The 17,448-nt window shown below is 44.6% G+C and overlaps 1 protein-coding gene across 1 annotated transcript in view; it reads left to right on the top strand.

Moving 5' to 3' along the window:
• BAHCC1 (BAH domain and coiled-coil containing 1) overlaps nucleotides 1-17,448 on the top strand; it is a 1,784,093-nt gene that overhangs the window by 1,669,819 nt on the left and 96,826 nt on the right. The window contains exon 25 of the mRNA XM_044085068.1: nucleotides 17,033-17,206. Within this exon, the coding sequence (XP_043941003.1) occupies nucleotides 17,033-17,206 (174 nt within the window). The remainder of the gene's footprint in view (nucleotides 1-17,032; nucleotides 17,207-17,448) is intronic.

The raw sequence follows: 17,448 nt of genomic DNA, 5'->3' as shown, positions 1-17,448 counted from the left end.
GGTGAGACACTGTGTCTAAGGCCTTGGAGAGAACAAGGAATACTGAGGCTGTATAGCATCCTGCATCTCTGGCCTTGTTCACGGTGTCTGTAAAAGATAATAGGGCTGTAGCTATGCTGTGGCTAAGTCGGAAGCCATGTTGGGTTTTGGTTAAAAGATTGTTTTGCAATAGATATTGCATTACCTGCTGATGGATACCTCTCTCGAGAATTTTGGATATGGGTGACAAGATGGAAATTGGATGGATAAAACGAGTTGCCTCCTTTGTGAATGGGGGTGATGTGAGATATTTTCCATATGCTAGGTACTTCTGATTCTGATAAAGACTATTTATAAGGATACTGATTTGGGTAGGCAACTGAGTTAGCAGCCAGTTTGAAGTAGTATGAGGGAGATTGCCAGCTGGGTCCAAGACGGGACTTTGAAAACAAGAAAGTTAATTTTCAAAAAAACGGGTGGAGGACGCGCAAGTAGCCGATGGCGTCCTACTCCACGAGGTATTGGGCAACCGGACTGTTACAAAACCACCAGGTAACAATTTAATACACACAGACATGAATGTTACATCTGGTAATGTGTCAAGTTTTCAAGACAGTCTCTTAGCTAGTTCCAATGAATTTGACGTTTATTGTAATAATTACAGCATGGTTACAACAGGTAGAATTCAAGCACCCGGTGACATTGAAACTATAATAGTTAATGATATACACCGGACGTCCACGGAAATTAATGATTCAATGACAAGGATGGAGAACATGGACAGTTGTGATTTATTGAGTGATCTGACCATATACAGTTATGACGGCCAAAGACAAGACTTTAGTGGCATACTTAATGACACAGTTGTGAGTGTAAACGGTCAAGATTCACTTATAATACCTGAAGTGAATCAGTATTCTTTGGACAGTTCTAATGTGTTTGAAGTACTCAATGTTATTTCTACAGAAAAGAATGATGAGGCTGCAGGTTCTGGTATTGCCCTTCGGAGACAGGCCTGGATGCACCTTTGCGACTTTGCAGAGCCCTTCAGGTCTACTTTTGTTAATGCCCCTTTTGATGTCTCCTCTCTTTTTGGGCTGAAAGTGAAAAAACACTCACCAGGTGTGAACAAAAGGGCAAGAACTTGTCTGCTGTTGGAGTACATTTTTCTGGACCCACCAGACATTTTTCCAAAGGGTCACAGGGGTAGTAGGAAAATGTGGTTAAGAAAATCCCACAGGTATTTCCATGACACACAAGGTGAGAGTTCCCCCAGGGGCAGAGGGGGGAACAATAATGGTACACACCAACCTTGTGGTAGAGGAGGCCTGCATAATCAGGGCTCCAGAGAATCTTTATTTGGAGGACCCTATTAGCGATCCTGAAAGAGTGCCAGATTTCTCATCTCTGGAGGCAGTCCGGTGTCATTTGTCTCTGCACCAAGAAACCTGGCAAACCATCACAAATGACAGATACGTGCATAGTATAATATCCAGGGGATATGTTATTCCCTTCGCCTGCCCTGCTCCTATAAGCACATCAGTTGTGGACGTTCCACCCAGTCAAAAGGAACAGGCAACCTTAAAAATTCAAAAGTTTCTAGAGTCATCCAACAAGTCCCCACAGACCAGAGAGGATCCAGAAAATGTGCTGCATAGACCTTCAGGATGGGTACTACCACATTCCGATGAGCAGGTGATCCAGAAGGTTTTTATGCTTCTGGCTAGGAGCCAGTCACTTCCAGTATCGAGGACTGCCCTTCGGTCTCACTACAGCTCCCAGAGTATTCACCAAATGCATGGCAGTAGTAGCAGCTCACCTGAGATGCAAAGGAGTCCATGTGTTTCCATATCTGGATGACTGGCTCATCTCTGCCCCGGCCAGGCATCTTCTTCAGAAAGATAGGGACTATGCCCTTCAACTTTGTTCATCCCTTGTAATCACCATAAATTATGAAAAATCTGCTCTAGAGCCATGTCAATCCTTGGTTTTCATAGGATCTCAGATAAATGCAATAATCATGTCAGCAAAGCTTCCCCAGGAAAGAGTACATGATCTTCAACGTTATGTAAGGATGCTGATCAGCAAGAAAAAGGCTCCTGCCTAACTAGTCCTACAGGTTCTAGGCAAAATGGCTGCTTCAATTGTACTAATACCACTAGCTCGACAACATATAAGAATCCTTCAGTGGCTACTTTTGGCACAGTGGTCCTTTTGGAACCTTCCAGTTTCGCACAAGATCATTCTAACCAACTCTTGCAAAAGAGACCTGCAATGGTGGCTCAACTCTCCCCTAGTCATTCAAGGCTGTCCCTTTCTTTCCTCTCAGCCCCAAGCTACAGTGAGCATGATGGACATGTCCCAGATAAAGTGGGGGGGGGGCATTATCTGTGGAACACAGTCCAAGGTACTTGGCAAGAAAATGAGGCCCATTTCCACGTAAATGTTCTAAAGATGAGAGCAGTGCTCCTTGCATTGCAAGCATTTCAGAACTCTCTTATAGGTTCATAGGTGGGTACTAGGCTATCTGCCCTAGGGCATTTATAAGCCTAGCCAGAATTTGTTGGCTTTCGCCTCCCTTTTAGACTAGATTCCTGAGCCTCTGTCTAGCAGGGCCATATAAGTGATCCCAGGAGCAAATTTATGATTACCCATCCACTCGTCAAGATTTCTCTTGAAGAGGGTCAGTGAGGGGCTCTGCCTAACATGGACTGGGATTCTATTCCAGAGCGCGGGAAGCCTTTGGGATATGAATCTATCCCTCCGGCATGTCCTATTTATTGTTGTGTTAAGGTTTAAATCCCTGGAGCGTGTAGCTCTAGTGTATTTGGTTTTCTTGAGATGGAGCATGTCGAACAATTCTGGGTGGACATGGCCTTGTATGTCAGGCAGAGATCACCTCTGAGGAGGCAGTAAGCAACTGAGTAGAGCTGGAGTTTCTTTAGTCGAGCTGCATAGGGCAACTGTTTGAGGCCCACAATCCTCTTGGTGAGGTATTTTTGAGGTCTCTCCAGCTGTTGCAGGTGTCTGGTAAGGTACATCCCAAATGGGGCGTTATACTCAATTATGGGCCTGATAAGTGATGAGTAGAGGGGCACAATGACTTCTCTTGATCTAGATGTGAACCCTTTTGTGATTAGGTGGGCTATATAGAAGGTCTTTCTAACCACTTTGGCAATGTGATTGTCAAAGGAGAGGTTACTATCTACTTGGGTCCCCAGATCCCTGATTACTTTTTCCATAATTAGTGGATTTCCTCCTATATGGTAGTTTGTGGGGTATTTGTTTTTCCCAAAGGGTATGACTATACATTTTTTTGCATTTAGCTTGAGGCCATGGTTCTGACACCAGGTATCAGTCTCCGTAAGGCCTTTCTGGAGGATGCTTGTGTCAGCCGGAGAGACGATTATGGCTCCCAGTTTGCAGTCAACTGCGAACTTGGACAGCCACAGTCCTCCCGTGCTTGCCTGCACCTCAGAGAAGTATATACTGAACAAGAGTAGTCCCAGGACTGATCCCTGTGGGACGCCATTTGTGACTGGTTTAGAGTTGGACATGGCACCCGCAACTCTGACCATGTGAGTTCTATCCCTGAGCCAGTTTGCAACCCATCTAATGATGTATGGGTTGATTTTTAAGCTGGTAAGCTTATTTATGATACCTGAGTGGGGTATTGTGTCGAAGGCCTTAGCGAGGTCTAGGTAGGCTGTGTGGACTACCTTTCCCTTATCTAAGGTTTTGGTAACTGTTTCGAAGAAATCAACTAGGTTTAAGAGGCAAGATCTGCCCTTAACAAAGCCGAATTGGGTGGGGTCCAATGTTTGGAGGTTCCCAATGTCTTTGTTAATGAGATCCATGATGATGCGCTCCATAGCCTTGCAGACCAGGCTAGTCAAGCATATAGGGCGATAGTTCCCGGGATCTGTTGTGGCACCACCTTTGTGGAGCGGGATCACTGTTGCTGTACGCCATTCTTTGGGTACATAACCTGTGGTAAGGCTGAGTTGGAACAGTGAATTCATGTGAGGGTTTAGTTAGTTTTGGAGCTCGTGTAAGACGCAGCCCGGGATACCATCTGGCCCCATTGATGCTGTGTTTTTTACTTTGGAGAGGGCTGCTTTCACCTGTGTGTCTGTGATGTCTGGGGGACTGCATTCTTCTGGGATAGACACAGGCCCTTTTGGGGGAAGGGGGGGTGAAGTTTGCATTTAACCTGTCTGCCAGGATGTTGGCAATGTCTGTGGGATCAGTGTATTTTGTGCCATTATGCACCAGCTCAGAGGAGATCTGAGAGCTGCCACCCAGATTTTTGACATAGCTAAAGAACACCTTGTGATTATCTTTAGAGTCTTTGGTGATTTTTCTTTCAAAGCTGGCCTTTGATGACTTTACGAGGAATCTAAGTTTCTTACTGGTATTGATCAAAGATGCCTTCCCTTTATGGGATTTTGCCTTGTCAAGTTGTATAGCTTGTTTATTGCCGGGGTCCACCAGACTGGCCTCCTGTTCTTGGAGGATTGAGTCTGGATCACGATCCATGCTTTCCTGTAGGTGCTCATAGAGTGCCTTTGTAAAGGATTCTGCGGTATGGGTACCATTTTCCAATTGCCCGGGGGCTTTAAAACTTTCCACCTCGGTCTTGAGAAGTGTGAAGTTTGCTTTTGAGAAATTTTTCACAGTGGTTTCCTTTGCTGGGGGTGGGGTCGGGATGTGGATGGATGTCCATTGTGACAAGTTTATGGTCTGATCTTACCAACGAGGGATTTACCTCTGGTGTGGAACATTGAGCACCCATGTTGGTGATGACCAAGTCCAATATGTTGTCCCCTCTTGTGGGAGTGGTGACCAGTTGTTCCATGGCATTTGAGTTTATAAACTCCAGGAACCGTTGGGCAAAAGAGTTGGGACTTGAGTAGTTTTCCCAGTCAATGTTTGGGTAGTTAAAATCCCCCAATATCATTGTGTTTGGTGAGACCTTCATATTCTCCAGTGTTCTCAGGAAAGTCGAGTGGGTTTCCTGAGACAAGGTGGGGTGATCTGTAGCAGGCTATGAACTGAAAAGCAGTTTTGCCTACTGTTAGTTGCATGTGGATATTTTCTGCTGCCTTGTGCAATGCCACTAACCTGGAGGTGTGGGTATCCTTGATGAAAATGGATACTTCCCCGCCTTTAGTAGTCCAGTCTGAGTTCTGAGGCCGAAAAGAATGGTATGAGTTGAATCCTGGTAGTGCTGGGGTGCTCTCTGGAGCCTTGAACCAGGTTTCTGTTACTGCACAAATATCAATTTTCTCCATACTGAGGAGTGCCTCGAGTGCATGCATCTTGAGGTTTAGACTTCTGGCGTTGAGTAGCATTACCCTTAGTTTTTTGTTTCTGGTATTGTCTATGGAGGTGGGTTTGTCTTTTGGGCTTTGCCTAAAAAAGGCACTATGGAGGTGGCAAGAGCCTTAGCCAGTATTCAAAAGCCCAAAAGTGACAGGTGCAAGCCGTCCCTGCGAAGCAACGTGGCTTGTCTAGCATGTCATCCCTGGCTGACAGACACTGGATCCCCTTTGAATGACACCAATAGCTTAGCCAATTGTTAAAATTGATCATTTTGTCTTTATACTGCGGCATCATTCTTGGTGAGGGCAATATGCTAGTCAGGGTCATATCGGCCTGGGCTACATGATCAGAGAGCTCCTCTATGTCTCTTTTTATGTAGTCCAGGGAGGTACGTCTCAGGTCATTCACACCAACATGGACAATGACAGAGTCATATTTGTGCCTGCTGTGGAGTGACCTGAGTGCCTGTGTTATGTGGCGGATCCTGGCTCCCGACAGGCAGCTTACAGTGACCTTCTCCTTGTTCAGTCTGGTGAGTGGGACATCAGTGTGCCTGACTATAGAGTCTCCAATTACTAGTATATTAGGTGTGTTATTTAGCCTTAGGGGCTGCAACTCCTCTAGGTACAGTAGCAGTTCAGACAGACAACATGTCTGTGGTCTGGTATATGAGTAAACAAGGGGGAACCAGATCTTACCCCTTATGTCAAGAAGCCCTGAGGATCTGGCAACGAGCAGAGGCCTCCAACTGCTTTCTCAGAGCAATGCACATCCTGTGGAAATCCAACATGATTGCAGACAAACTGAGCAGAGACATTCTTTGGCCACACAAGTCGTCCCTCAGTAAGACCATGGTAGAAGAGATCTTCCGGAAATAGGCCAGCCTTGCTGCAATCTCTTTGCGTCACCCATCAAAGCCAAATGCAGCAACTACTTTGCCCTGATCCCCCCAACGGGGGAGTCACCAAAGGATGCACTTGTTCATGATTGGCCCCCAGGACTTCTTTATTCTTTCCCACCAATACCTCTGATTCCCAAATTCCTTCAGAAAGCAAGCTTGCTGGAGACCACAGTAATCCTAATTGCCCCCTATTGGCCTCAACAGAAATGGTTACCCTTTATCCGGCCTCATGTATACAAAGGACCAAGGATCCTGGACCCAGTTCCAGATCTACTGACACATCCGTCAGGAGAACTTCATCCCAACCTACACAGTCTCAAACTGACAGCTTGGCTGCTCCACTTACCATGATAGCCAGGTTTCCTCTGCTTTCTTCCTCCAGTAAAACACATTTTGCTTTTTTCCCACAAGACCTCTACTCGGAAACTACAAGAATAAAACTGGCAAAGATTTGTGACTTGGTCTAATGTTAATCACATAGATCCTTTCACGGCACCTTTACAATCTGTTCTGGATTTTTAGCCAAATTATTCAGTGAGGGAGCTCCTGCAGTTACTATTAGTGTTCAGTTGGCTGCCATCTCTAATGTTCACATAGGAGACAATGGTACCGCCATAAATTCAAACAGACTTTGTAAGGCATTCCTCAAAGGTACTTTAATTCATCCTCCATACAGAAACCCTGTTCCACCTTAGGATTTAAATTTTGTATTGTCAAAGCTGGTTTTCCCACCTTTTGAATCTTCTGCTACATGTGGATTGAAATACTTGTCATGGAAGACGTTTCTTTTATTAGCTATAACTTCAGCAAGAAGAGTTTTTGAATTACAGGCCCTATCCTCTAAGCATCCAAACTTAATTTTTCATAAAGACAGAGTTTCTCTGAGAATGAACCCTTCCTATTTACCTAAGGTGGCTTCGGAAACTAACCTAAACCAGTCTATTGAATTACCAGTGTTCTTTCCAGACTTTCAAAACAAAGGAGAGTACACTCTCCACCTTTTAGATGTCCATAGACAGTTATGATGTTCTTTGTGTTTCACTGTTGCAGTCATCACCTGTGGGTTATCCCTGCTGTGGTAGCCCTCAGCCAGCCCGAATACCAGAGTCAACTTTTTTTGCATCAGTTGCAGTCGCCTGTAGTCTGCCGTCAGGTCATCATTGCTATAAAGCAAGGCAGCCAACGTCATTACATCAGTCTTTCTTGCCGTGGAGCCCATAGCAGAAATAGTTTGCATGAGTGCCAGTCTGTTGCCACCAGAAGTTGAATTTTCAGCTGAAAACGTCTAAAACTAAGTACCCCATTGGGGATCCTTTTTTCTTGCACTAACTGATGTCTGAAAAAGTTAACAATTGTCTCGCCTGTGGAAAACAGATCCCACACCGAGACCTTCATTCTTGCTGCTCTACTTGTTTAGGCCCAGATCACAATGTCACCCATTGCCAGTTCTGTGCCCTCTTTAATGTGAGAACCATTCACCGTAGAGCTGTTTTTGTAGACAGCTATTTTCGTGTTCCGTCTTCACATTCTGATATGGCATCTGTCAGCCAACAATCTGTGGACATTCCAAAAAAACATAGAGATAAAGATAGACCGCACAAGGCTAAGCCTTCTGATGACACTACTGCTAAGCAGGTCGTCAGTTCTGTGGAATACATTGAGGCACTTTCGCAGCCCCTGATGCCCAATTCAATATGTACGCAGGTCTCTTCCAAGACCCTTTCAGAGTCCGGTATGCTGCAGATATCTTCTTCATCTTACGAGCATTTGACTTTCTCTGCCTCGGTTGGGTCCAGAGCCGCAACACAGGTACCAGCTTCCAAGGAGGCCTTTTGCACTACCGAAGCTAGACAAAAAAGTTTTCTCTTCCGACTACAGTTCCTCTCAGACCAATGGATTCTCTCAGACCTAGAAGCCAGGCCACTCCTAGGAAATCTGCTTCTAGCCACCATCTTGCTATTGCTCCACCACCCCAAGCACAAATGCTGAAAATGGCAGAGGATCTCATCTTCCTTATCCAGGCCACAACTTCTAAAAGGAAAAGGCACCCTTCTTCAGAAATTATGACAGAACAGGATTTTATTCAGTTTTTGAAGAGGAACAGCATCCCTTAACTGCCTATGAGGATTCAGATGCAGAAGAATCCATCCCTTCTGCCTCCCCTCCAGAGGACCTTTTCTTTGGGGAAACCCATCACTCCCTCAGGGAACATTTCCAGTGGGAATCTCAGGACACACACTGTCAGAGATCACAGTCTAAGAAAAGGCTTACAGAGTTCTGGACCTGCCCCATCCCCCTTATTTTAGAAGTGGTGGATGATGTTTTCCATGAATCCAGTTTAGCCCCTGACACCCTACCTCTTGCACCCAGTAAACCTGACAGGTACTACAGAGTACCAGATTCTCACAAATACCTGTACAGAAATCCTGCTGCAGACCCAGAGGTCATTGCACAGGGACGTAAAGGAGCTAAGACTAGTTCTGCCAAGAATCCTCTTTTCTTCTGACAAGGACTCCAGATCTCTGGACAGATGGGGTAAAAGGTATACACCTCTGCAACCTTAGCTATCAAAGCACTCAGTTGTCAGTTCCATATGTTAAAATATCAACAACACACTTTGGAACTATTAAAACAGAAAATTGCTACCTTTCCTGACTGTGCCAATTCTAAAGAGTTAGCAGATTTACTGCACTCTGCTTGTCAAGTAGCCAAACACTCATTACAATGTGGATATGATGCCCTAGAAGCCTCTAGCAGGGTGGCAGTGACAGGATCTGTTATTAGAAGACATGCATGGCTGAAGGAACAACTTCTCCCTGATCATGTCAAGTCTAAACTTATTGATGTCCCCCTAGATAAGGAGCACTTGTTTGGGGAAAAAGCAGAAGAGGTGCTTAGAAAGATGGAAGACAAAGCAAAATCTATGCAAACAGTAAAATGTTTCTTTCAGGTTCAACCTCCCAGGTTTAGCAGGAACTTTCCCTCTAAGCACTGGGCCTTCCTTGCACCTAGCAGACAGGGCCAAGGTAAGCCTCCACATGGACAAGACCATCCAGGCCCCTACCGCAGGGCCAGCAAAGAAGCAAACAATGGACCACTTCCATCTCTAAGGCAGGGAGTTCTAAGCCAACCTTCTATGGCAAACACTCCCAATGACTCCCGCTCCCCCTTCTGCCCTCCCTTCACTCATTAAAAACTAGGAGTAAGGCTGTCCCACTTCAAAGACAATTGGCTTTCTGTAACAAAGGACCCAATGGGTCTTAAAGATCATTTTTCAGGGATACAAATTTACTTTCAGTCAACTCCAAATTCCAAGAGGGTACCCAGACTTGCCTCCAAATCAGTGGGCAGAGGCATTGAAACAGGTCCAAACTCTCATATCAAAGAGGGCAGTAGAACCTGTCCCCTCAGATCAAACAGGCAAAGGGCTTTATTCCAGACTATTCCTTGTTCCCTGAAAAGAGGGCACTTGGTGCCCCATCCTGGATCTATCCATTCTGAACACCTCCCTGGTGGTCCCCAGATTCAAAATGCTAACTTTACAACAGCAGCTGCCTATGCTAACAAAAAATGCCTGGCTAGTGACACTAGACCTAAAAGATGCCTACCTCCACATCCCCATCAGAGAATCATGCAGGAAATTCCTGCGCTTCAGAGCAGGCTCACAACAATTTCAGTTCTCTGCGCTGCCCTTTGGCTTATCTACTGCACCCAGAGTATTCACCAAATGCTTGGAACCAGCCATAGCATTCTGCTAACAAAGAAGTATACAGATTTACCCTTACCTGGATGACTGCCTCATTCAGGCTGAGTGCAAAGAAAGCTGCACCAGGACCTTCTCTTTGTCAAATCACTCCTAACTTCCCTAGGGTTCACCATCAATGAGAAGAAATCAAAGCAAAACCCCACCAGGAAGATCATTTTCTTGGGAGCTGTGCTAGACACAGCATCCCAAATGGCTTTCCTATCCCCAGAAAAGCAGAGCTTCTTGCCTCTCTACTTTACCCAACTGGCTTCCAGAAGTCACCTCAACGCGAGGAAGTTCCTAGAAGCCCTGGGATACATGGCATCTTGCATCCTTCTCATTCCTCTGGCCAGGCTTCACATGAGAAAAGGACTCCGGAAGTGGATCTCTTTGCCTCGCCACCTCAACCACCAGCTGCAAAAGTTCTGTACCTGGGAGTATTACCTGCTAACATGGAAGGTGGATGCCTTGACCTTCCCCTGGAACTCCCTCTTTGTGTACGCGTTCCCTCCTCTGCCCCTTATTCCCAAGGTACTGATCAAAATAAGGGAGGAGAGACCAAAGACCATCCTCATTGCTCCAGATTGGCCCAGACAGCATTGGTATGCCTTACTGCGCAGCCTAACCTTACAGCCCCCCACGCAGCTTCCCCTGATCTCAGAACTCTTGACCCAGGTGAGGGAGAAGATACTGCACCCAGACTTACAGAAACTCAATCTTTCAGCATGGCTTATATCTTAAAAGCTAAAGGAGTCCCTGTTAAGCAAACTGGTCCTAGACATCATCACAGAGGCCAGAAGGCCCAGCACCAACAAAGCATACGCAGGGAAATGGAAAAGATTCTGCTCCTGGAGCCAGTCCAAAGGGGCCAGTACCTCCCTTCCTTCCATCCTTCTTATCTTGGATTACCTAGCCAAGTTGCTCTATAGTGGGCTCTCTTTCTCCTCTTTTAAAATCCATGCCTCAGTCATTTCTGCCCATTATGATTCAGACCCACCCCTCTTCTCTCATCTTTTGATTAAGCAATTCCTCAGAGGGGCTTCTAATATCAGACCTCCCACGCCACCCTGACACCTGAATTATGTTCTAGAAAAACTAACCTTACCTCGTTTTAAACCTGCTGCTTCTACAGAATTGAAATACCTATCCTGGAAGACTGCCTTCCTACTAACTATCACCTCAGCCAGAAGGGTATCAGAACTTAAGGCTCTCATGGCTGTTGAGCCCTTCATCATTTTCCTTGCAGACAGGGTCAACCTGAGGACTAACCTCTCCTTTATGCCTAAGGTGGTATCTGATGTGACCCTCAACCAGGCCATACACCTACCCACCTTCTTTCCCAACCCTCAAAACAATGAGGAAAGGATTCTTCACTCACTAGATGTGCACAGACAACTCAGATACTAACTGGACTGTACTAAACCTTTCAGAAAAACAGACCAACTACTTGTCAGCTTTGACCCTGGGGCAGAGGGGATGCCCATTTCCAAACAAACCATTTCCAAGTGGATATCACACTGTATTCATTTTTGCTACAGACTACATGGGAACCCCCCCCCCTTAAATCTATCCATACCCGTTCCACTAGGGCAGCTTCCACTCCCACAACTTTCCTCAGAGGAGTCCCCACCAGGGACATCTTGGAAGCTGCCACCTGAACCTCTATCCATACTTTTACAAAGCATTACCACCTACCTCTTTTTTCTAAGTCTAGGGCAGGATTTGCCTCTGCACTTCTGCAAGGCCTGCTGACCCATGCCTAGAATTCTAACCTATCCTTCCACCCTTCTCCTCAGCTTTGGGAATCCTCCCACAGGTGATGACTGCAACAGTAAAACACGAAGAACATAGTACAGTTATTTACACTTACCATAAATGGTGCTGTTCGAGTGTATTCACTGTTGCAGTCCTGGTTTCCCGCCCTCCATCCCCCATATAGCATCTTCCCTAGGGGACATAAGCTGCCCACGGTGGCTTTTAGCCACTAGGATCACTTATCCTTATTTCCTTGTGCTTCTGACTGGTTAGGGCAAGAAAAACTGATGTAATTACGTCAGCTGCCTTGCTTTATAGCACTGACGACCGGACGTCAGACTACAGGCAACTGCAGCTGACGCAAAAAAAGAAGACTCTGGTATTCAGGCCTGCCGAGGGCTACCACAGCAGGGATAACCCACAGGTGATGACTGCAACAGTGAATGCAGTTGAACATCTACATTTATGGTAGGTGTACACAACTGTACTTTTCTGTTTGCACAGAACATCACAATTCAGAAAGCCATATCAGCTCTTTATCTCATATTCAGGCATTAGAAAAGGCCAACCAGTTTCTAAGGTAACACTGTCCAATTGGCTATCACAATGTATATCTTTTATGTACAAGTTTAATCGCAAGACTATTACAAATCCTATCAAAGCTCATTCTACCAAGTCAGTTGCCACTTCAGTGGCTTTCCAAGCCAGATTACCCCCTAGACAGCATCTGTGCTGCAGCTCCATTGGCTAAACCACATACTTTCATCACAAATTGGATTTGGCCTGCAGAGAGTAAAGCATCCTTTAGTTCTATGGTTCTGAGGAATATTCTCCCATGAACCACCCAAGAATTACATAGCTAGGGACGCGGTCCCATTAGTGAGAATAAGGACGAGATTGACAACAACACACAAGTTATGTACTTACCAGAATGTTCCATGTGTGTTGTCCATCTCAACCAGGCCATACACCTACCCACCTTCTTTCCCAACCCTCAAAACAATGAGGAAAGGATTCTTCACTCACTAGATGTGCACAGACAACTCAGATACTAACTGGACTGTACTAAACCTTTCAGAAAAACAGACCAACTACTTGTCAGCTTTGACCCTGGGGCAGAGGGGATGCCCATTTCCAAACAAACCATTTCCAAGTGGATATCACACTGTATTCATTTTTGCTACAGACTACATGGGAACCCCCTTAAATCTATCCATACCCGCTCCACTAGGGCAGCTTCCACCCCACAACTTTCCTCAGAGGAGTCCCCACCAGGGACATCTTGGAAGCTGCCACCTGAACCTCTATCCATACTTTTACAAAGCATTACCACCTACCTCTTTTTTCTAAGTCTAGGGCAGGATTTGCCTCTGCACTTCTGCAAGGCCTGCTGACCCATGCCTAGAATTCTAACCTATCCTTCCACCCTTCTCCTCAGCTTTGGGAATCCTCCCACAGGTGATGACTGCAACAGTAAAACACGAAGAACATAGTACAGTTATTTACACTTACCATAAATGGTGCTGTTCGAGTGTATTCACTGTTGCAGTCCTGGTTTCCCGCCCTCCATCCCCCATATAGCATCTTCCCCTAGGGGGACATAAGCTGCCCACGGTGGCTTTTAGCCACTAGGATCACTTATCCTTATTTCCTTGTGCTTCTGACTGGTTAGGGCAAGAAAAACTGATGTAATTACGTCAGCTGCCTTGCTTTATAGCACTGACGACCGGACGTCAGACTACAGGCAACTGCAGCTGACGCAAAAAAAAATGACTCTGGTATTCAGGCCTGCCGAGGGCTACCACAGCAGGGATAACCCACAGGTGATGACTGCAACAGTGAATGCAGTTGAACATCTACATTTATGGTAGGTGTACACAACTGTACTTTTCTGTTTGCACAGAACATCACAATTCAGAAAGCCATATCAGCTCTTTATCTCATATTCAGGCATTAGAAAAGGCCAACCAGTTTCTAAGGTAACACTGTCCAATTGGCTATCACAATGTATATCTTTTATGTACAAGTTTAATCGCAAGACTATTACAAATCCTATCAAAGCTCATTCTACCAAGTCAGTTGCCACTTCAGTGGCTTTCCAAGCCAGATTACCCCCTAGACAGCATCTGTGCTGCAGCTCCATTGGCTAAACCACATACTTTCATCACAAATTGGATTTGGCCTGCAGAGAGTAAAGCATCCTTTAGTTCTATGGTTCTGAGGAATATTCTCCCATGAACCACCCAAGAATTACATAGCTAGGGACGCGGTCCCATTAGTGAGAATAAGGACGAGATTGACAACAACACACAAGTTATGTACTTACCAGAATGTTCCATGTGTGTTGTCCATCTCATCCTTTATTCTCACAACCCACTCTTCATTCCCCCTCCTGGTAGACCGAGTACTCTAATTGGATTTTTTGTAGGACTCTACAGCCTCTGGGGGTATGTCTTGGGTAATGCGTTTATGTTACATATTCTTGGTAATGTATACTTCTAGTCACTGCTGGAGGGCAAACAAGATCTGAGGTTATAGAACAATTGCATTATGGGTAGGGAAAATGCCCACGAGCTTCGCTGAGGACCTCTAGTTTATGTAAAGGCCGAGACGGATCCAAGGGATTTTATCCGACCCATCAGTGAGAATAAAGGACGAGGTGGACAGCACACATGGAACATTATGGTAAGTACATAACTTCTTTTTTCTGAGTACATGCTTCGGGTCCTGTAGGAGGCCAGGAAGCCCACCACTAGGGAATCTTACTTGTCTAAATGGAAGAGGTTTTTTGTTTGGTGTCTTTTTCGTAACCTGGATCCACTTACTGTGGATACTCCTTTGGTTCTCTCTTATTTGTGTGAATTGCTCAATACTGGGTTGGCATATTCTTCTGTTAAGGCCCACCCATCAGGTATCTCTGCTTTTACTGGGTTGGCATATTCTTCTGTTAAGGCCCACCCATCAGGTATCGCTGCTTGTCTGCCTTTGGCTCCCACTGTAGCCTCTAGATTTGAGGTCAAACAGTTTCTTAAAGACATCCTTCTTGGGACCTTAATTTTGTTTTAGAAAAATTGACTAAGGATCCTTTTGAGCCTGCTGCCTCAGCTTCCTTGCAGCATTGTTCTCAGAAGACTGTTCTTCTTTTGGCCCTTACTTCTGCAGTCGGATGTCTGAGCTGCAAGCTATTATGGCTGTTTCTCCTTTTTTTAGTTTTCCATTAGGACAGGGTATCCTTCCGTATTAATCCTTTTATGTCCAAGGTGGTTAATGAGTTGTCTCTTAATCAGTCATTCATTTACCCAGTTTTTCCCTCTTCTCTGCAGTCTGCTAGTGAGAAGGTTTTGCACACCTTGGATTTTCATAGACAACTCAGATTTTTATTTGGATAAGACTAAAGCTTTTTGTAAATCTAAACAGCTTTTTGTTTCTTTTCTTCCTAGGTCTTTAGGTTTCTTCTTGGAAGTCAAAAGCCATTTCTTCTTGCTATTCTTTTCATGGGAAGAGCCTCCCTTCTTCTGTTGAAGCTTATTCCACTATGGCTGTGGTTTCTTCTGGTGCTTTTCTTAAGAGTTTGGATACTAATTCTATTCCTGAGGTAGCAACCTGGACTTACTTTTACTAAGCACTATAAATTAGATGTGATTTCTAGAGCCAGAGCCGACTTTACTAGGGCCATTCTCCATGGCTTCCTAGAGGGCTCTGCTGTCTCTTCCTCCTCCCACTCTTTTTCTTGAGCTTTACATTCTTTCTCTTGTAAAGAGTACTGCAAAAGTGATATAGAAGGACTTAGTACAGTTGTGTAAAATCTTACTGTTATAGTAGATGTCCTTCTCTTCACTGTTGCAGTATTCTGTCCCTGCTCCTTTTTCCTCCTGGATGTGCTTGTTGCCTACGCATATTCTTGGACTGTCATTCCTACTGGGGCTTTTTATTTCTGATGATGGTACATCCGGATGTCACCTTTATGCCCTACACTGTGCGTGGGGAGCATACATGTGATGTACAGCATACCCTTTACAGCCAGAAGGCTTTGGTATACTGGCCAAACATCAGGCTGCCCTTAGCAGGGAATCCCTATTGTAAAGAATACTGCAACAGTGAAAAGGAGGATATCTGTTGTTGTGGTAAGATTTTACTTAACTGTATTTTCTGCACAGAAAAGTAGAGTGGAGTATGTACAATAAAATAACATCTTATGGAAGAAGAGATGCTAGAAAATAGAATCAAAACACAAGACTGAGTGGTAGACACAGTCTAGGAAGTTGTTCTTCACAGCAAGTGTTGTTGTGTCTTTCGGCTTTTCCCGGTTAGGGGTCACCACAGCGGAACTCCGTTCCGCTAATGATTGGCAGTAGATTTTTACGTGCTGAGTTGCCAGCTCTGACACACAACCTTCAACGAAGGTACGCCCATTCACGCATGTCTCCACACAGAAGCTGAGAATCTAACAGGACAACGTCTTACTGTGAGGCGACAACGCTACCGCAGCACCACCACCACAGTAGTCTTCACAGCAAGTGTACTTGGGTAAATTAATTAGCCTTTCAGAAGATTCAGTGGATTCAAATTTATTATGAGAACAAACATGCTTGGAGTGATCATAGAGAAACCTAGTGCTAAGAAAGAGACTAAAATAAAGATTTTAAAGGAAAAAGGTAGACATAGACTAGATCTTTGATCTCATACAACAGCGTGAAGTCACTGTTCAGTTCACAGTGTCTTTTGTATCAACTGTTGTTTTGCTGCAAGAATGTGGAGGAGCAGTATTCATCCTTATTGCAAGATAAATTAATGGCATAACAAAGTGTAATGTCCCAGTTAAATGCCATTGGTGCATGAAATGTGTGTTGCATTTTATTAATAAATGTTGCCTTTTGTTTTTAAACTAGTTATGAAACCCTCTTTAGTTTACTTTAGTGTAATCACACCCCATTCTTGAGTATTTGTGTAATATAACCGCTAGTGTAGTGTTAGAATTGCAACAGAAATGTTATGCCTTTAGTGTAGGGGAGGTCAGGGGAATAAGGTTTTGTGTTGTATTATCAGTAAACAAAACTGCATGGTGAAACTGTTGTGTAGATCTCAGATTTGGTGATTTTTCATGAACCTTGGATTGTTAGTGCAGTCATTGCAGTCAGCTTCTCCTTCACTCACCCTAGATGTCATCAAGCAATGTATGAAATTGGGTTGTGATATGACAGTGTTGCAGTACTGAGCTGGAGTGGTCTCTACATACATGCCAGGCAGGAGTGAATGTGTGGTTGAAAATTAAAGTAAGTGCTCATCTCATAATGAAATATAAACTTTGTAAAACTTGTTTCAAATAGGCACAGAACCTTCCCCTGCTCTGCTGATATCCAGTGAAAATCGTCGGGCCAGAAAGTTGTCCCAAGAGTCAACTATTCCTAAGGAAACAACTACAGATCTGTGTTCTGATGAGAAACCATCTTTGGAACATAACAAGAGCTCTGGGAAGAAGGCCTCCAGCAAAATAAAACATGGTAAGTTTTCATGACAATAATGTTATCAAGTAGTTCAAGGATTGTAGAAATTGTATATGGTCCGTGTAATTGCGTTTGCTCTGTGTATAGGTTTTCATTGTAATCTATGCACTACTGTAGTTTAACTATTCTTCTGTGTTTTGTAATAAACCCATGCCTGTGATTTAGTTAAATGCACACATGAATGAGACATAAGGTGAGGTCTACTTTATTAAATCCCACCACTATCACTGAAGTGCACC

Source organism: Protopterus annectens, chromosome 10.part0 (genome assembly GCF_019279795.1).
Source record: "Protopterus annectens isolate FY-2018-M chromosome 10.part0, PAN1.0, whole genome shotgun sequence".
NCBI classification, from domain to species: domain Eukaryota; kingdom Metazoa; phylum Chordata; order Ceratodontiformes; family Protopteridae; genus Protopterus; species Protopterus annectens.
This window is presented reverse-complemented; position numbering and strand designations above follow the sequence as displayed.